General features: G+C 41.7%; 1 protein-coding gene across 5 annotated transcripts in view; it reads right to left on the bottom strand.

Moving 5' to 3' along the window:
• The window catches only part of FRMPD4 (FERM and PDZ domain containing 4), a 608,500-nt gene that overhangs the window by 55,663 nt on the left and 531,949 nt on the right, over positions 1–20,888 (bottom strand). For all 5 annotated transcript variants that reach the window (XM_073614854.1, XM_073614850.1, XM_073614851.1 and 2 more), the window contains 2 exons: positions 19,142–19,249; positions 2,624–2,755 (listed from right to left, as the gene is read on the bottom strand). In XM_073614854.1, the coding sequence (XP_073470955.1) occupies positions 2,624–2,755; positions 19,142–19,249 (240 nt within the window). The remainder of the gene's footprint in view (positions 1–2,623; positions 2,756–19,141; positions 19,250–20,888) is intronic.

Below are 20,888 nucleotides of genomic sequence, written 5' to 3'. Positions count from 1 at the left end.
TCCAAAATGGGGTCATTTGGGGGGGTTTTGTACTGCCCTGCCATTTTAGCACCTCAAGAAATGACATAGGCAGTCATAAACTAAAAGCTGTGTAAATTACAGAAAATGTACCCTAGTTTGTAGACGCTATAACTTTTGCGCAAACCAATAAATATATGCTTATTGACATTTTTTTTACCAAAGACATGTGGCCGAATACATTTTGGCCTAAATGTATGACTAAAATTTAGTTTATTGGATTTTTTTTATAACAAAAAGTAGAAAATATCATTTTTTTTCAAAATTTTCGGTCTTTTTCCGTTTATAGCGCAAAAAATAAAAACTGCAGAGGTGATCAAATACCATCAAAAGAAAGCTCTATTTGTGGGAAGAAAAGGACGCAAATTTCGTTTGGGTACAGCATTGCATGACCGCGCAATTAGCAGTTAAAGCGACGCAGTGCCAAATTGGAAAAAGACCTCTGGTCCTTAGGCAGCATAATGGTCCGGGGCTCAAGTGGTTAAAGAATGTCAGTCCTTCCCTTTATTTCAAAATATACCCAACATGCACTGCTTATGTTGATTGGCTCAGTAGCAAGTTTACACCATGGTGGGCCCTGGTGGATTAAGAGATGTCTAGGACAAGTGACACGTTGTTTGTGGTTCTGGGTGAACCATCTGGCTACACATGGGGCGCAGTAATAATAAAAGAAAAGCTATGCATTGAAATGGCCTTTATAAAGTAGGTAAAGAGACACATATTTTATGCTACAATGAAATATTTTACAAACTAAATATTTTTAATAAAAAATCTTTAAGGGGCTCTGCATAAATACCAGCATCTTTATAGGAGAGCATTCTGACACTAACATAAAAAGTGGTGACATTTGGAATTCTCTGACGAAGGAGGCAGCCAGGATCAGTAGTGACACCAGCTGTAAATAGTTTGCTTTACCACTGGAGGGACTGGTCCAGGAAATAGGTCTGACCCTGACAACTTCCTTACAATTTCCTAACTTTGAGACTAAATTGTCAGCTCTGGGGTTTTGTTTAACCCTTTCATGGCTAGAGTAGTTGATGCCTAGATGCTAAGGCCATCTTTGGCAGTATCAGCATACATCAGTTGGCAATGATTCTATAACTAATTTGCATGCCTAAATCATTTGTATTTATTATTTTAAAAGACATATATGAATTTTGTTTGGTACACTTTTTAAATAAAAAAAAAAACATGTTTTTAGAAGAAATGTCATACACTTAAATACACTTATACAATTAAATACTATACACTTGCCAGTGGGGACTGAAGCTGATACTGACAGATAGAATTCAGAGCCTCCAGCTGCATAAAAAGTGTCTAGTTGTTCAGAAAGGATGGGAATTTAACAATGTATTCCCAGCATGGGGCATCGTGCTGGGGAACCTTAATATACAGATTGTGAGTGGGAAGAGGCTAACCATAGGTTGGACTTTCTTTTATACTTTTATATTGTACACTACATTAATTTTAATAACCCCTTACTCTGTGCTGAAGTGAATGTATATAAAAACAAAATAGTAGCAATAAAGATATATTTCCCAAATGGAGCATAAAGGTAAAAACTATGTGTAAAAAACTCAAAAGCAAATATTACTCTTTAAAAGAAGTATTATCACTGCTGCCACTTTAATAAAACTCCCAAAACATTAACAAAATGGAGACCATAATGTGCAAAAATAAAAGTAAAAAGTGCAGTGCTGTGATAAATAAATAAATAAAAATCTGAAAAGTGTCCAAATAATTACAAAATATTCACACAATCTTCCACAATTAATACCCTTGAGAAAGTCGGATATGACGAAATGTACTGGAAGTGACTTCAAATGCTCCGACCTGTGTGGTGAGACTGTGACCCTGCACGTTGCAATATGCCTATATGTTTTATCTTGCTTTTATCCTTATGCATTCTATATGTGCGGATAATGGTGTATCAAGTGCGAGTGAAGAGAGGAGGAGTGGATATGGTTTGGAGCTGGCAGTACCTCATAATCTTTATTTTAAAGTACTATATGCCTATCTGATAAAAAAGAGAGGCGTGTATTCATGGTGAGTTCTCCATATACTGGGAGAGGTGAACCATTGAGAGCACTGGTGGAATTGTGGAAGATTGTGTGGCACAGCTTATTTGGAAGAACACAATGGGGGGAAATTTATTAAAACGGGAGCAATCAGAATCTGGTACAGCTGTGCATAATAACCAATCAGCTTTTAACTTCAGCTTGTTCAAATAAGCTTTGACAATAAAAACTGGAAGCTGATCGATTACTATTCCCAGCTGCACCAGATTCTGTGTGTACCGGTTTTAGTAAATCTCCCCTATTGTGTTGAAATTTTGTACACTTTTCAAATTTTGCATTAGTTTGTTTATTTATCACAGCGTTGCAGGGGAACACGTTGTGGTTTTACACTTTTTACTTTTATTTTTAGTTTTGCATATTGTAGTCTCCATTTTGTTGATACTCCATTAATTATCAATTGGTATTTTTTTATGTCCTTTAAGCAAGCCACAAATGTCACTGGACCAGTCAAACGCCTAGTTGTAATTTTGTAATTGCCGCATCTAGCTTGAACTTGTTAAGGTATATACTAAGTAGGATTTAGAAACCTGAGTTAGTGTCTCCTGTTCATGTAGTAAAAGAAGTTTGGTTCCAGCTCCTTCTGTTCTTTGCTCCAACATCAGGGAAAAGTGTTCAATGCACTTTATCGAAAGCTTTTCTTGAAGTGTTACAATAACATCCTATAAAAACAGAACAATGTCCAAGACAATTAACAGATAATCTATCTATCTATCTATCTATCTATCTATCTATCTATCTATCTATCTATCTATCTATCTATCTATCTATCTATCTATCTCTCAAATCACTCTTTCTGCAGTTTCGTTTTTATAATTACATTTGCATTTTTTAAGGATAAATTTACCACCAAACTGAAAGAAATATTAAAAATGATTAACAGCAAGAACAGTAAAATAATTCACAGTAATGTTCACTTTCTCCAGAAGTTGATAATATATGTGTGAAAAAATGTGTCCATTTTCATCTGCCCTACAACGCCTTACTTCTGGATGTTCTAAAGACAGATGGCATAGATCGTTAAACAGGAAATGCTAAGTACAATGAAACATGTAATGGAGAATGAGATAGACATATTTTAGATTAGGTAGATTACAGCGCCAATTAAACATTGCTAGTTGTACTATGAAGCTTAGGAACTCATTGCTTCTGTTAATAAGACATTGGCGGATTCTAGGACCAAACTACTTTAATGTCATCTTCAAATCCAAGTGTTGACAGTTGATCAGGAATGTGATTCTGCTTAAAAGTAGGATATTAGCACATAATCTACTTATAATTGCAATTCTAATTACTGCCTAACATGGACAGCAGAAAAGAGTTTCATCTGAAGTCTAATGTTTTTGGCCTTGTTCAAAAATTAAAGTGAAATTGTTCTGAAAATTCAAACTCCAAATGAATCAAAAAAGGTGCAATGTAGCACCTGCCAGCCTTACTAAAGTAAATCGTATGTCTTTCTGGCTATGCATGAAAAAATGCACTCCAGCAACCATACTAGAACACGTGCCTTCCATCTACCAATCATTACATGAGCTAGTTTATTGTTTTTAATCAGCAGTACCATAAGAGGATTAAAAAGGTTGCTCCCATGTGCACAGATGATTACAAACTATACAGAGGAACAAGGTTCTTGACTAACATACATGGATTGTTTTCATTAAATCGATCTCTTTCATGTATACTGTATCTAAAAAACATTAAGAGCACTATAGTTTCCCCTCTAACCCCCAATGATAAGAGCTATTATTCATAGTACAGTACAGCCGTGTAAATTCTCACTGACTTATCAGTTAGCACATTTTATTGTATAAGGTTCCTGTATAAGTGTCCTGACATGTATTATATGTGTTTTTTCATAAATAAATTAACAGTATGCTAATAGTTTGTTATTTTTGTAATCAATGTATTTTCATGGGCTGCATGGACATCACTGAGTAGAACTCATGAGGTGTTACTGGAAGTAAAATGGGAACTTTCACCTTTTTTGTGTCTTAAAATAGCAGACATACACTGTATTACCAAAAGTATTGGGACACCTGCCTTTACACACACATGAACTTTAATGGCATCCAAGTCTTAGTCCGTAGGGTTCAATATTGAGTTGGCCCACCCTTTGCAGCTATAACAGCTTCAACTTTGCTGGGAAGACTGTCCACAAGGTTTAGGAGTGTGCCTATGGGACTATTTGACCATTCTTCCAGCGCATTTGTGAGGTCAGGTACTGATGTTGGATGCTCATCCATGTCTTTATAGACCTTGCTTTGTGCACTGGTGCACAGTCATGTTGGAACAGGAAGGGGCCATCCCCAAACTGTTCCCACAAAGTTGGGAGAATGAATTTGGCCAAAATGTCTTGATATACTGACACCTTAAGAGCTCCCTTCACTGGAACAAAGGGGCCAAGCCCAACTCCTGAAAAACAACCCCACACCATAATCCCCCCTCCACCAAATGATTTGGACCAGTGCACAAAGCAAGATGCATAAAGAAACGGACAAGCGAGTTTGGGGTGGAGGAATTTTAATGGCCTGCACAGAGTACTGACCTCAACCCGATAGAACACCTTTGGGATAAATTAAAGCAGAGACCGCGAACCAGGCCCTCTTGTCCAACATCAGTGCCTGACCTCATAAATGCACTTCTGGAAGAATGGTCAAACATTCCCATAGACAGACTCCAAAACCTTGTGGACAGCCTTCCCAGAAGAGTTGAAGCTGTTATAGCTGCAAAGGGTGGGTCAACTCAATATTGTATCCTACGGACTAAGACTGGGATGCCATTAAAGTTCATGTGCGTGTAAAGGCAGGCATCCCACTACTTTTGGTAATATAGTTTAGATGAAAAATGCATTATATGTGTACATGGAGGGCAGAGACTAATAGAGATGCTTATTCTATTAAATGCTTATTTTTTGCAGAGCTGTTCAAATGTATTTGTCAGGCTTATTCAGTAAACTTTTGCAAAGAGCAACAATATTGTGCCAAGTGTAGTCTCGGATATTAACTAATCAGACTTCAGGTCACTGAAGTCAGTTCAGTAAAAGATTACTTTTGATCGATTCCTGTTGGTTACAGCACTTATCGCACTATAATAATAATGTCTGCATTTTTAACTAACCAACAAATATACTGTATGTACCATCAGGATACCTTGACAAGATTTGGAAACAATTAGCACAAAAGGTGCAAGCCCCAAACTATTCCCAGAGGTCAACCACGGATGCCATTGTATCTGTAAGTTATCCACTTTACCAACGAGTTGTCACTAAAAAGCTACCTGCCCATTTTAGATACTAATAGGACACAATTTAAGCCATATTGCCCAGGCTAACTGTAGTCAACTTGATCAGGGAAAGATCATTTTATATCTGTACAGGGTCAGACTAGGACACTTGTCTAAACCTACAAGCCAGTGGATGGATTAAGCCTGCCTTTTAGTTACACAAAGCTACAGGTTTTCATTGTGCAATATTACAATCTTCTAGCTGTCGGTGTCCTAACAATCAATTATGTCATCAGTTGATAAGGAGGACATTGCTTGCCTCTACACTCTACAGCATCCTTGTTTGCCCTTCCCCTGCCCCACCCTGCCAGAACTGGGGTCACATTTGCTGAGTGAGGGAGAGAACCTGAGGGAGAAGAGTAGTCAGTACCAGTGTGCATAGGTGGGTTTGCTTTGAAAGAAAAAAACATCTCTAACGTTGGGTGTTCTACGTGTGTGAATGTTGCTGCCTTATGTAAAACTATTAATTTTGTTTTTTACATTTTAGAATGTGGTGCCTTGAGATTGTGCAGAGTCTTAAAGGATGCCTTGATGAAAAAAAAGGTTGATCAACACTGCTCTAAACAAACAGCGCTGATTTGACTATGTGTATGCAAAAACAAAAGGACATTCCTGATAGCTGTATTATATCAAACATTGCTTCTCCTGCCTGGTCTAGACCAAATGTGGCAATGGGTAGATAGGTTGCAGTGCAGCTTCTCAGGCTGGGGCTCCTTATATATATTCTATACTGGCTATTGGAGAAAGCTAATATTTATTTCTCCCCTAGGCCAGCAACCTTTTGTCCCTCAAATCAATGCAATGTACAGAGCAAAATCTAATTTAATCCCACTGGCAGCATTATAACCAAATTAGCAAATCACAAACAGAAACATATTGGCAGAGACAACATAATTATTACACAGAATGGTAATAATAAGTCCCAAACTGATGCAGCCAGAAATGTCCACAGAAACGTAATCAGAGGACACAATCAGTATTGCACTGACACAACCAGAAACCTGAAGGTATTTCAGTAATAAAGCATACAATATATACATGGACTGTTGCAGCAGAGCATATGGCATATGCTGCAACAACCTATGATGTCTTACTAAAGCCAGCCATAGATGGATTGAAATATGTCTGGTTCAGCAGGGACTGGCCGAGATTTGATCCATGTATGGGCAGGCTAATTGTACCAATGGATCGACTTGGGTACAACCAGTCTGTCATTTTTTTACATTTGATTACTGCCAGCGGCTGTAGCTGCTAGCAGTATTCATTGGATTCTCCTGGCCATAAAGGCTCCCCCAGCAGAACACAATAGCACTGCAGGAAGCATTCCCACATCAACACTGTGTTGATGGGGGACTCGAACAATTTTCTTCCCTTCCACCTGTAGTGGAAGGAACGAAAATCAGATCATCTATGGGCTGCCTTAGGCTTCCTGGGTTCAAAGCTGTCATTTCTCTGCTGCTGTTGCAGGGGAAGATGGTAATTAAGCAGAATCTGGGCTTCATTAGCTTCAACAGAGTGTAGGGGTTGCATTAGGAATCTCATAGACCTCTAATGTCTCATTAAAGAGAACCATTTACTCTATATATACTATCACATACAGTATGTAATAGCAATAAAATTAAGTAAAAAAGTTGAACAAATAAAGTTATACACAGTCAATAAAAATCACCAACAAAAATTTTAAAGCTCCCTGCCCCCACATACACATGAATGTAAACAAAGGTTAATTGTGTGCCTAAGTAAAAAAACAGCAATGCTCCACACGTATTAGGCATCCCATGCAAGCTACAGTGAGAACAACAATTCTATTGTCAGCATTCACAGTTTTAGGGGTTTAACTGATATTCAGGCCTAAAATCAGACTTGTAACATATATGTAAAAATGCTAAAACATCTCTGGCATCAAAACACTGAAACACTGAAGACGGAAGAATAATGGGAATGCTTAAGTGCAAAATCACGTACCTGTACGTCATTTCTTTCTTCAGCTCTGGGGTGCGCACTGCCAGAGCCCCGCTCCCACTGTGACTGGACACAGCAGGAGCCAATCAGCGGGTCCGGCAGACCCGATGTCTGTCAGAAACCTGGCAATCGTTCAGGGGGAGGCAGAGCGGCAGTCTGTCTATTAAAGCAAGGCAGATCACCATTCTGCTAGTAAGAAAGACAGAGATCTTGTGTTTCTGCTAAGTAGGAACATAGATCTCTGTCTTTCTTCAGTTAAGCCATCCCCCACACAGTAAGAAAGCACTCCCAGGGAACACAGTTAACCCTTTGATCACCCCTGATGTTATCCCCTTCCCTGCCAGAGTCATTAGTACAGTGACAGTGTATTTTTTTGCACTGATCACTGTATTGGTGTCACTGGTCCCCAAACAGTCCCGCTAAAAATCGCTGATCACTGCCATTGCTAGTAAAAACAATAAAAAAATAAAAAGTCCATAAATCTATAGTTTGTAGATGCTATAACTTTTGCGCAAAACAATCAATATACACTTACTGGGATTTTTTTTTACCAAAAACATGTAGCAGAATACATATTGTCTAAATTGATGAAGAAATCTGATTTTTAATTTTTTTTTATTAGATGTGATTTTTTTTTTTTAAAGAAAGTAAAAAATATTGTTTTTTTTTTCTAAATTGTTGGTCTTTTCTCATTTATAACGCAAAAAATAAAAACTGCAGAGGTGATCAAATACCACCAAAAGAAAGCTCTATTTGTGGGGAAAAAAGGACATCAATTTTATTTGGGTACAGTGTCGCATGACCGCGCAATTGTCAGTTAAATCAACGCAGTGAAGTATCGCAAAAAATGGCCTGGTCAGGAAAGGGGTAAACCTTCCGGAGCAGAAGTGGTTAAACAAAGGTATCACACAGTGCATTCCAATGGGCAATAAATATAGAAGAGCGAAGGTTAAACCTGGGTGGCTAAACCATAATGTAAAAAGCCTCAATAAAGAGAAAAAAATGGCCTTTAAAAAATATAAAGGGGATGAGTCATCGTCAGCATTCCAAAACTACAAGGAATGCAATAAGATGTGTAAGAACGCAATCAGGGCGCCTAAAAAAGACTACAAGAGACACATAGCAGAGGAGAGTAAAAAAAAATCCAAAGACATGTTTTAAATATATTAACAGTAAAACGGCAAGATCAGAGCACATTGCCCACATACAAGACGAGAATGGGAGGATGGTTACAGATGACACAGAGAATGCAACTGTACTAAATGCCTTCTTCTCTTCAGTTTTTACACTGGAAAAACAGGGGTATACCGACCATGACAGTACTGTTAGTGACATGTCATAGGGCATACCATTGTGGCCAACATAGGCTGGAATGAAGGAAACACTTAATAAATGTAATACAAATAAATCACCAGGACCAGATGGCTCACCCCCGAGAGTCCTCAGAGAACTTAGTCAGGTTATAGCCAGACCATTGTTCCTAATGTTTGCGGACTGCATACTGACAGGAATTGTACCAGCTGATTGGAGAAAAGCTAATGTGGCACCAACATTCAAAAAAGGGCAGAGGCAAATCCATGGAAACTACAGGCCAGCCAGCCTAACATCAATAGTTGGTAAATTATTGAAGGGAGTGATAAGGGATTATATTCAGAAATTTTTGAAGAAAAAAATATCATTAGTAGTAAACAGCATGGGTTTATGAAAGGTCATTCTTGCCAAACCAATCTGCTAACATTCTACAAGAAAGTGAGCTGCCATCTAGATAGAAGAAGGTCTGTGGATTTAGTGTACCTGGATTTTGCAAAAGCATTTGATACAGTCCCCCATAAACGCTTAATTTACAAGCTGAGGTCTGCTGGCGTAGACCATAAAGTTTTTTCTTGGGTAAAAAAACTGGTTACAGTGGCGTATCCAAAGGGTGGTGATAAATAATGTGTACTCAGACTGGTCTGGAGTGGTAAGTGGGCTACCTCAAGGTTCTGTCTTGGGACCAATCCTATTAAATTTATTCATAAATGATATAGAGAATGGGATAAATAGCTCAATCTCAGTTTTTGCCGACGACACAAAAATAATCGGGGCAATAACTTCACATCAGTATATAGAAATTTTACAGAAAAACTTGAACAAAATACTGAAGTGGACAAATACATGGCAAATTTGGTTTAATGTGGAGAAATGTAAAGTAATGCACTTGGGCGCATAAAACATAAATGCAAACTACTCACCAGGGGGAGAACCTCTGGAGAAAACAAGGATGGAGAAAGATCTGGGGGCCCTAGTGGATGACAAATTGAGCAATAGCATGCATTGACAATCTACAGCTATCAAAGCCAGCAGAATATTAGCATGCAAAAAAAGGGATATACTCCAGGGATAGAACTATAATCCTACCACTTTATAAAACTCTGGTTGGACCACATTTGGAGTACTCTGTCCCGTTCTGGTCACCAGTCCTCAGAAGGGATGTGCTGGAACTGGAGAGAGTCCAAAGAAGGGCAACAAAACAAATAAGGGGACTGGACGCCCTCAATTACGAGGAACTCCTGCAAGCACTAAATGTAATCTTGCTAGAGAAGCGAGGCTTGAGAGCGGACATGATAGCGATTTACAAATACCTCAATGGTGATCCCAGCATAGGGAAAAAATATTCAGTCTCAAGCAGTGTCAGAGGACACTGGGCCACACAATGAGATTGGAGGAGAAGCAGTTTAACCTTAAACTGCACAGGGGCTTTTTCACTGTCAGGTAGGGATGAGCTTCGAACCCATGTTTGACTCGAACATCGCCAGTTCGTCAAATTGCGAAAGTTATGGGCCATTCGCGCCAAATTCGAATGGCGTGTCACGGCCCATAATTCACTGCGGCATCACAGTGCACTGCTGGTTGATAATAGCCACGCATGCACTATGACGTGCATGCTTGGCCAATCACAGCGCCGTCTGTACAGAGATCCGTAATTGGCCAAAGCCAGGGTGGCTTTGGCCAATTATGGCTCAGGGGGTTTAGTACAAGCCCCACATTATATAAGGCCTTGTGTAGTGTGTTGCGGCAGCGGTGAGATAGACAGAGAGACAGTGTCATTTGATTTAAGTTAAATAGAGTATGCAGGCGAGTCAGTTAGCTGCACTTACAGTGTATTGTGTATATATATGCATCCTAGGTGTTGTATATATATATATATATATATATATATATATATATATATATATATGTACACTGTATTCAGTTTAGCTAGATCCGTTCCTGTTATTCTCTTCCTACTAACAGGCAGGCAGGTGTTTTTATAGTATTTACAGCTACCTAAAGAAAATTGCTGGTGTTCTTCTTATCCTATTAGTACCACAGGCAGCTACAGTATTTACAGTTAGTGTACTGTGTCCTCTGCACAGTGTGCACCTAAAGCTACCTGAAGAAAATTGCTGGTGTTCTAAACCTATTAATACCACAGGCAGGCAGCTGCAGTATTTACAGTTAGTGTAGTGCGTCCTCTGCATAGTGTGCACCTAAAGCTACCTGAAGACAATTACTGTTGTTCTGATCCTATTAATACCACAGGCAGGCAGCTGCAGTATTTACAGTTAGTGTACTGTGTCCTCTGCATAGTGTGCACCTAAAGCTACCTGAAGACAATTGCTGTTGTTCTGATCCTATTAGTACCACAGGCAGGCAGCTGCAGTATTTACAGTTAGTGTAGTGCATCCTCTGCACAGTGTGCACCTAATGCTACCTAAAGACAATTGCTGTTGTTCTGATCCTATTAGTACCACGGGCAGGCAGCTGCAGTATTTACAGTTAGTGTAGTGCGTCCTCTGCACAGTGTGCACCTAAAGCTACCTGAAGACAATTGCTGTTGTTCTGATCCTATTAATACCACAGGCAGGCAGCTGCAGTATTTACAGTTATTATTCTCTTCCTACTGACAGGCAGGCAGGTGTTTTTATAGTATTTACAACTACCTGAAGAAAATTGCTGGTGTTCTTCTTATCCTTTTAGTACCACAGGCAGGCAGCTATAGTATTTACAGTTAGTGTACTGTATCCTCTGCACAGTGTGCAGCTAAAGCTACCTGAAGAAAATTGCTGGTGTCATGATCCTATTAATACCACAGGCAGGCAGCTGCAGTATTTACAGTTAGTGAAGTGCATCCTCTGCACAGTGTGCACCTAAAGCTACCTGAAGACAATTGCTGTTGTTCTGATCCTATTAATACCACAGGCAGGCAGCTGCAGTATTTACAGTTAGTTTAGTGCGTCCTCTGCACAGTGTGCACCTAAAGCTACCTGAAGAAAATTGGTGGTGTTCTTCTGATCCTATTAGTACCACAGGCAGGCAGCTACAGTATTTACAGTTAGTGTACTGTGTCCTCTGCACAGTGTGCACCTAAAGCTACCTGAAGAAAATTGGTGGTGTTCTTCTGATCCTATTAGTACCACAGGCAGGCAGCTGCAGTATTTACAGTTAGTGTACTGCGTCCTCTGCACAGTGTGCACCTAAACTACCTAGAGACAATTGCTGTTGTTCTGATCCTATTAATACCATAGGCAGGCAGCCACAGTATTTACAGTTAGTGTACTGTGTCCTCTGCACAGTGTGCACCCAAAGCTACCTTAAGACAATTGCTGGTGTTCTCATACTAATAATACTACAGGCAGGCAGTTGATTCTGCTAGCTGCAGTATCAGTATATATATACATCCCAGCTTTGTGCAGCTACATCTCACTGCAGGCCATTAGTATGTCTGGAAGGCCAACAAGGAGAGGCAGACAGTCACAAGCCAATGAAAGAGGGCAAGCAGGCTCTGTGTCTAGAGGCAACAGTGCTGGTCATGGAGACGGTGCATCCTCATCAGCACGAGGCCGAGAGATGCGCTTGTCCTTTTTTTCAGCAGCTGGCCGTGTTGAGCCGCAACATGCGTAAGACTTGGGAGAGTGGATGACCAAGCTGTCCTCATCCTCCTCATCCTCTCTCACCCAGGCTCAGGGTACTTTGTCTGACAAAGCAGCTGCCAACGTGGCCTCTTCCCTCAGCTCAATGGCATCAGTCACTCCTTCCCTAGCCCCACCATGTCCTCCTGAGGAGTCCCCTGAACTGTTTGACCACAGTGTTGGGTACATGCTCCAGGAGGATGCCCAGCGTTTTGAAGGCTCCGATGATGGTACCCAGCTAGAGGAAGGCAGTAACATGAGCCCAGAGAGAGGGGGTTCCCAAGAAGGACAGCAATGTGGCAGTCATGTTCCCCCAGCTGCAGCATACTGCCAGCTTTGCTCCAGTGATGAGGCGGGAGGGGATGATGAGGTCACTGACTCCATGTGGGTGCCTGATAGGAGAGAGGAGGAGGAGGCACATCTCCAACGAGGCAGGATGACCTCCAGGGGCCAGCTTAAGGACAGCACACCGACTGCATCACACTGCAGAGCTCCGCATGTGCAGGGCGCTGCTGTCTCTGCGCGTTATTCCAAAAGTTCTTTGGTGTGGGCTTTTTTGAGACGAGTGCATCAGATCCCACGGCTACTATTTGCAACATATGTCTCAAGTGTATCTCGCATGGCCAAAACATCACCTGCTTGGGCACCACATGCTTGACCAGACATATGTCGACCTGCCATGCAGTTCGTTAGCAAGCGTACCTAAAAGACCCACACCAAAGAACAAAGCGGACCTCTCCTTGCTCCTCATCAGCTGGGATCTCCAACCCCACTATACCTTTAGTCCTCTCTGAAACCTGCACTGAGAGGAATAAAGGTGTAGAATTAGGTGTGTCACAGCCAAGTACTTGCGGGCAATCTGCTATCGGTACACCGACGTCAGATTGTACCAGGCAAATTTCCCTGCCCCAGCTGCTGCACCACCGAAAGAAGTTCACTCCCAGCCATCCACATGCCCAGCGGTTGAACGCTAGCATGGCTAAATTGCTAGCACTTCAACTGCTGCCTTTTCAGTTGGTAGACTCTGCCCCCTTCCGTGAGTTTGTGGAATGTGCGCTTCCTCAGTGGCAGGTTCCCAAATGCCACTTTTTCTCACGGAAGGTGATTCCTGCTCTCTACTGACATGTGGAAGGCAATGTCTTGGCCTCGCTGGACCGGGTGGTCAGTGGTAAGGTGCATATTACTGCTGAATCATGGTCCAGCAGGCATGAACAGGGACGTTACCTATCTTTCACTGCGCACTGGGTGACTCTTCTGGCAGCTAGGAAGAATGCAGGACAGGGTGCAGTAGTGTTGGAGGTTGTTCCGCCACCACGCCTCCAAAATTCTATTAGTGGTGATTCTGCCACACCTCTCTCCTCCACCCCCTCCTCTTCTTCTTTCTCCATGGCCTCTTCCTGTGCTGATTTATCCTCAGAATTAGCAGTGCTCCGTAGGAGTTCAAGGGGCTACGCAAGCACCTTGGCAAAAAGATGCCATGTGGTGCTTGAGTTGGTGTGCTTGGGGGACAGGAGCCACACTGAGGCAGAGGTTCTGTCAGCTCTGCAGGGCAGGTTCAGAGGTGGTTGATGCCACACCAGCTTAAGCCAGGTATGGTGGTTTGCGACAATGGCACCAACCTCCTCTCTGCCCTCCGACAGGGACGACTGACCCATGTGCTCTGTTTGGCTCACGTCCTTAACTTGGTGGTGCAGCATTTCTTGGGCAGGTACCCGGGCTTACAGGATGTCCTGAGGCAGGCAAGGAAAGTCTGTGTGCATTTCCGCAGGTCATATAATGCCAGTGCTCGGCTGGCTAACCTCCAAAAGGAATTTAACCGGCCCAAGAACCACCTAATCTGTCACATGCCCACCAGGTGGAACTCAACGTTGGCCATGCTGCAGCAGCTGCACATGCAGCAGAGGGCCATCAATGAGTGCGACTATGGCACCAGGACAGGGTCAGGGGACCTTGGTTTTTTCCCCACACCAGTGGGCTATGATCAGGGATGCATGCACTGTCCTGTCACCTTTTGAGGAGGCCACGAGGATGGTGAGCACTGACAGTGCAAGCATCAGTGACACTGTCCCTCTTGTCCACCTGTTAGAGCACACGCTGCATGGAATAATGGACAGGGCACTTAAGGCAGAACAGAGGGAGGAAGAGGAGGACTTCCTTACCTCTCAAGGCCCCCTTTTTCTAAACAGTGTTACTGCGTGCCCGCCGATCACACAGGAAGAGGAGGAGCTGGAGGATTGTGTCAGCATGGAGGTGGAGCCTGGCACTCAGCATTAACAACAGTCTTCAAGGGATCATTTACAGTCCAAAGAAACCCATGGACTTGTACGTTGCTGGGAGGAGGTGGCTGCGGATCATGTCATCCTTAGTGACCCAGAGGACTCTAGACCAAATGCCTCAGCAAACCTACACTGCATGGCCTCCCTGATCCTGCAAAGCCTGCAGAAGGATCCTCGTATTCGTGGTATCAAGGGGAGGGATGATTACTGGCTGGCAACCTTCCTTGATCCACGTTACAAGGGTAAGGTTGCAGACCTTATCTTTCCATCGGAGAGGGAGTAGAGGATGAAACATCTTCGGGAGGCCTTGCAGAAAGGTTTGTGCAATGCATTTCCAGAGCCTGGGAGGTTACAATTTCCTGGTCCTCCTGGCTTTGGTCAGTCACAGAAGGAGCAGTGGAGAAGGTGGCCATCTGACCGATGCGTTTAGACAATTTTTTAGTCCGCAGCCCCAAGGTCTGATTTGTTCCAGCAACCATCGCCAGCGTCTGATTCACATGGTGCAGGATTACCTAGGGGCAAGATTAGACTTGGACATCTTTCCCATCGAAAATTCTCTGGGTTACTGGGTCTTGAGGATGGATCACTGGCCAGAGCTTGCACAGTATGCAATTGAGCTACTGGCCTGTCCTGCATCCAGCGTTCTTTCGGAATGCAGATTCAGTGCTGCTGGAGGCTTTGTAACCGATCACAGGGTGTGCCTGTCCACCAAATCAGTCAATCGGCTGACCTTCATAAAACTGAATCAGTCTTGGATCACCAGCTACCAAGCACCTGATGCTGATGTAACCGATTGATTTTTTTTTTTAATGTGAGATCCTTTCAAGACTGCCTATGCTGATGCTGAGTCACTATCCTGTTATGCTAAGTGACAATCCTCTTCCTCCTCAATTTTCATGCTGATAGCTTGCAAGAACATTTTTGGTTCTGGGCACCCCCACCAGTGGCCAAGGCCCAATTTTTCAGCCCTTACAATTTTTGATGCAATACTTTGCAGCAGGGCTCATTCCTGCGCTCCAACTATAGTATCTGTGAGGGGTTGCAGTGTTGTGGTACCAGCACCAGTGCCCAAGGCCCAATTTTTCAGCCCCTGTTTAACAGGGGCGTATAATTACAGTTTTTGATGCAATACTTTGCAGCAGGGCTCATTCCTGTGCTCCAACTATAGCATCTGTGAGGGTTGCAGTGTTGAGGCAGCGGTGACTAAGGCCCAATTTTTCAGCCCCTGTTTAACAGGGGCGTGTAACTACAATTTTTGATGCAATACTTTGCAGCAGGACTCATTCCTGCACTCCAACTAGAGTATCTGTGAGGGGTTGCTGTGTTGTGGCACCAGCACCAGTGCCCAAGGCCCAAATTTTCAGCCCCTTTTTAACAGGGGCATATAATTACAATTTTTGATGTAATACTTTGCAGCAGGGCTCATTCCTGCGCCCACCAAGAGTAACTGTGAGGGCTTACAGTGTTGTGGCAACACCACCACCACCACGAAAGGCCCAGTTTTTCTGCCCCTGTTCAACAATGGCATGTAATTACAATTCTTGATCTAATATTTCACAGCACGGCCCGTTCCTGCGCCCACCAAGAGAAACTGTGAGGACTTACAGTGTTGTGGCACCAGCACCACCACCACCACCACCAAAGGCCTAATATTTCTACCACTGTTCAACAATGGCATGTAATTACAATTCTTGATCCAATATTTCACAGCACGGCCCGTTCCTGCGCCCACCAAGAGAAACTGTGAGGGCTTACAGTGTTGTGGCAACACCAACACCTAAGGCCCCAATTTCTGCAGAGTATATAGGGCAGGCCCCTACCTTCAAATATCCAACTTACAAATGACTCCTACTTGCAAACAAAAGGAGACAACAGGAAGTGAGATGAAATCTACCCCTAGGAAGGGAAATTCTCTCCTGTAAGAGTTAATATGGGAAAAACGTGTCTCCTCTTCACTGATGCTTTATCACCAATCCTTGTTTCACTAAAACCCCCAAATTTTCAAAAAACATTTGTCATTGGGACAGAAAGTGAGGTGAAATCTTCTGAAGAGGTGCACAGACAGCAAAACAAATGTTACAGGGATGATAACCCTTCCCTATGTTTTCGAAAAAGCTTAAAAATAGATTTTTTGGCTGGAGCTACACTTTAAAAATGTACTAGTTCAAAATTACAAACAGATTCTACTTAACAACAAGCCTACAGTCCCTGTCTTGTTTGCACCGGCTGTATACTGCTGTTCAGAATATATAGGGCCTGGGGTCCCCACTCCTTTACTCTTTTTAATTTGGGTGCGGGGTTCCCCTTAATATCCATACAAGACCCAAAGGGCCTGGTAATGGACGGGGGGGGGGGTCCCATGACGTTTGTCTCACTGATTTTCATCCATATTGCTGGGACCCGACATTACATTAAAGCTGCAAGCAGTTTTAAATGACTTTTATTCCTTAAAAAATGTCATTTTGTGCAGGGACTGTTCTAAGCACGGGAAACATGCGCCACTTTACAGGCATATTATAGACATCCCCCAGGTACGATATTTAAAGGAATATTTCACTTTTTTTTCACTTTAAGCATCATTAAAATCACTGCTCCCGAAAAAAAGGCCATTTTTAAAACTTTTTTTTGCATTGATACATGTCCTCTGGGGCAGGACCCCAAACCCTTTTTAGGACAATAACTTGCATATTAGCCTTTAAAATTAGCACTTTTGATTTCGAACGTTAGAGTCCCATAGACTTTAATGGGGTTCTAAAGTTTCGGTCTGTTCGCAGATTCCTGTGCGAACCGAACCGGGGGTGTCCGGCTCATCCCTACTGTCAGGGCAATAAGGATGTGGAGCGCTCGTCCACAATTGGCGGTGTCAGCATGGAGTATGGGTATTTAAAAAAAAAATATTGGATGTGCATCTTAAAGGACACAACATACAGGAATATGGGAAACACCTACACAAGTTGCACTGGATGTCCTATTGTCTTTATTCAGCCTTACCCATGTAACTATGTAAAAGGGTTAAAGGAAGACCATTTTGATTAAAACATTAAAAAATGCTAGTTGTCATGTTTGTTTTTATTAAATTACTGCATTACTGACAAAGAGCAAGTAGGCAGATAAAGACTACTTTACTCTGACTTAATTCACATACGTGTTCTAAGTCAGTTACTCCAAAAGTAGTGAAGCCACTGGGTCAGCATAAAAGCCAAGCAACTAGCATTTTTACTTTATTTACTGTTAAAAGTTCCTAAAGTGATACTAAATGATACAAAAAAGACAAAACAAGATGTTATACTTACCTGCTCTGTGTATTGATATTGGACAGAGATGTCCCTTACTTCCTCTTCTAGTAGTCCCCCAGCAGCGTGTTCCTCTTCTCACTGCTCGGCGGTGTGTCCTTAGCAAGCCAGGTGCTAAGGAGGCACCCATGCTTGTGCGCTTCCAATCCGGGATGTGTGCATCCATGGACACATACAGTGCTGGTAAGGCATGCCCCTTCTCCCTTGTCACAGGAGTTTGACTGACAGCAACTGGAGCTTATGACTCCAAACTGGCCTCAGTTTCTCCTGTGAAGGTGGGAAGTAGGAGTAATGTTGCAGCCAATACAGTGCTGGACTGGTGACAGGAGCCAGGTAAGTGTTTAGGGATTGGGGTGGAAAAGACAGATAGTGAGGAGTTTTTCCACCCTAATGCAGAGAATGCATTAAGGCATGGGTGCTCAAGCTGTGTCCCATCATGCCTCTTCCTTTGGGAATCATGCTTGTAATTGTCAGCCTTGCAATGCCTCATGGGACTTGTAGTTCAGCAGCAGCTGGAGGGCCACAGGTTGAACACCCTTGCATTAAGGTAAAAACCTTTATACTTTAGAACGACTTTAAATTGTCAGTTTGGGTGCACTTAAAATGGGGAAATAAGTTTGTGTCCTCTCTTGAAGTTGGCATTTTTAAAAGAGGATGCTTGAGAAGTGTAAACACAATGACAGTTTTTGTCTTGCTGCAAGGTCAAGTATTGGAAGAATGAAAATCAAGCATTTGGTAGAGAACAGCTATAACAGCATGTTATTACAGTGCTTTACAGAGCTGTACCTTGGGCCTGAAACCCATTAAAACAATGACTATAACTGAAGAACAAAAGGTTACAAGCCAGGGTCACCTAGAAAATTAGAGAGGAACAGCTGTCTGCCACAAAGCCTAGGAAACAAACCAGCTTCTGTCTACTCAGTTAATGGTTGAATGGACTGATTACAAAAAAATACAACACTAGCGATGATTCCATTACTGTAACTCAGTCTTTAATAAATACTTACATGAGAATAACATATCTGTACTTTAACACACTCCTGTTGCTCTTGAATGCTTTTACCATATTCACAATTACAATGGCATTGGCATATGTGATCGGAACCTAAGATGAATTTGGTAAAGCGGTGCTTAAGATTTCCAGTAGAATGAAAGTTAATGCAGTTCTAAATGTATTTATAATGCTTGGTAGGTTTTAGTTTGGGTTCCATTCTGGCATGTTAAAAGGTATAAAGTGTCTCTTTTCATTGGAGCAGTCAGAGAAGAATTAAGCCCATACAATCAATGAGGAACCTTAGCCTTACCTTTATAGAAGTACCATTGTCAAAGCGAAAAGATTTGGTTTGTCCATTTTCCAAGTACACCTTTAGGACATTTGGCATAAATAGAAGGGAATTATCTTTGACTGTTTCCTGTGAAATATAAGAAAGATAAAACTCAGGTTAGCTTTTTACAACTGAGTAGGTCAAGCAGATGTAAAAGGTTAGGGCTGAATGAAATACATTAGTTAACATAGCTGAAAATATATTATAAAAGAAAATAAGGGCACATACCCTATATTTGTACATAATGCATATATATATATATATATATATATATATATATATATATATATATATATATATATATATATATATATATATATATAGTATAGATGCATATATAACATACAGAGTCCAAATTATTTACTTCTCTACTTTAGAATAAACTCCTGGGAATCTTCCTGCCTCTTGTGTTGGATAAAGCTGAGTAAAGTTTGTCTTTGTCTGTTTAAAAGTTTGAACTTTTTTTTTTTTTATTGTCTGTATTTGTTCTCCCGCTTCTTTTTCCAGTGACACCCTGTCATATCTTTACAGGGTGTCACTGGGAAAGGAAGTGACACAGATCCTGGCAAAGGCACTATGGGGTTGATTTACTAAAGGCAAATAGACTTTGCAAAGTGAAGTTGCAATCTGCAAGAGCACTTGCCCCAATGCTTAGTAAATGAACAGAAGCTCTGCTGACTTCCATCATCCAATCATATGCAAGCGAAAATGCTGTTTTTTTAATTAACCTTGCACTTGGTTGGGTATTCTTTGCAAAGTGAAGTTTTACCTCATTTACTAAGCTCTGGAGCAAAGCGCACAGTCTATTTTAATAAATCAACCCCTACACTTTATTAAAAACATAATTTTTATTTCTGCTTGGGTCTTTGTTTGAACATTTCTCCCTTACTATCTGTCCTAGTGACAGGTACAAATAAAAGTTATGGAAGACAGAGGGAACATAGACAGCAATCATTTCATTTATTATTTATTTGCAAATAAAACAAGGCTATTTTTTTTTCAAATTTTGCATTGTTTTTTTCAGTGCTGAGAATAATATAAAACATTGAAAAATGTATAGGTAAATATTAATGGGAAAAAATAATAATTCACAACATTCATGAAAAAATAGCTAAGGGGAAAAGAGGAAGAAAGAGTCAATTTGTAAACCCTTGAGGTTCCCCACCTCAATGCATTCTATGCATTAAGGTGAAAAACCTCCTGTGATGCAGCAGCCCCCCAGAGCCCCCCTTTTACTTACCTGAACCCGGTCTTTCCAGCGACGGGGATGAGCACACCAGCTCCAGCCGGTGTCTCGGGTCCTGATTGGATAGATTGATAGCAGCGCAGTCAATGGCTCCCGCTGCTGTCAATCAAATCCATTTATGCGGGAGCTGGGTGCCGGGCCTGAGTCCTGCTGTCTGTGTCAATGGAGCGTGCCCCCCAGGGAAAGTGCTTCTCCATCGTGGCCCTCGATGTGGGGAGGAGCCAGGAGTGCCACTGGGGGACCCCAAAAGAGGAGGATTAGGGCCATTCTGTGCAAAACCCTTGCACAGAGGAGGTAAGTATGACATGTTTGTTAATTTAAAAAAAAAACGAGACTTTACATCCCCTTTAACTAAGGTTAATAAGAGGTTTAATAGAAATGCATTTTATTTAATTTTTTTTTATTTGATGTCATATGCAGATCAATATATGTAATGGTAAAAACAATATAACAAAAATATTGGTGTGCTGTATTACTCAA

This window comes from Aquarana catesbeiana, linkage group LG02 (assembly GCF_042186555.1).
Source record: "Aquarana catesbeiana isolate 2022-GZ linkage group LG02, ASM4218655v1, whole genome shotgun sequence".
In the NCBI taxonomy this organism is placed as follows: Eukaryota; Metazoa; Chordata; class Amphibia; order Anura; family Ranidae; genus Aquarana; species Aquarana catesbeiana.
The sequence above is the reverse complement of the archived record's forward strand: the minus strand, read 5'-3'. Positions and strand labels throughout refer to the sequence as shown.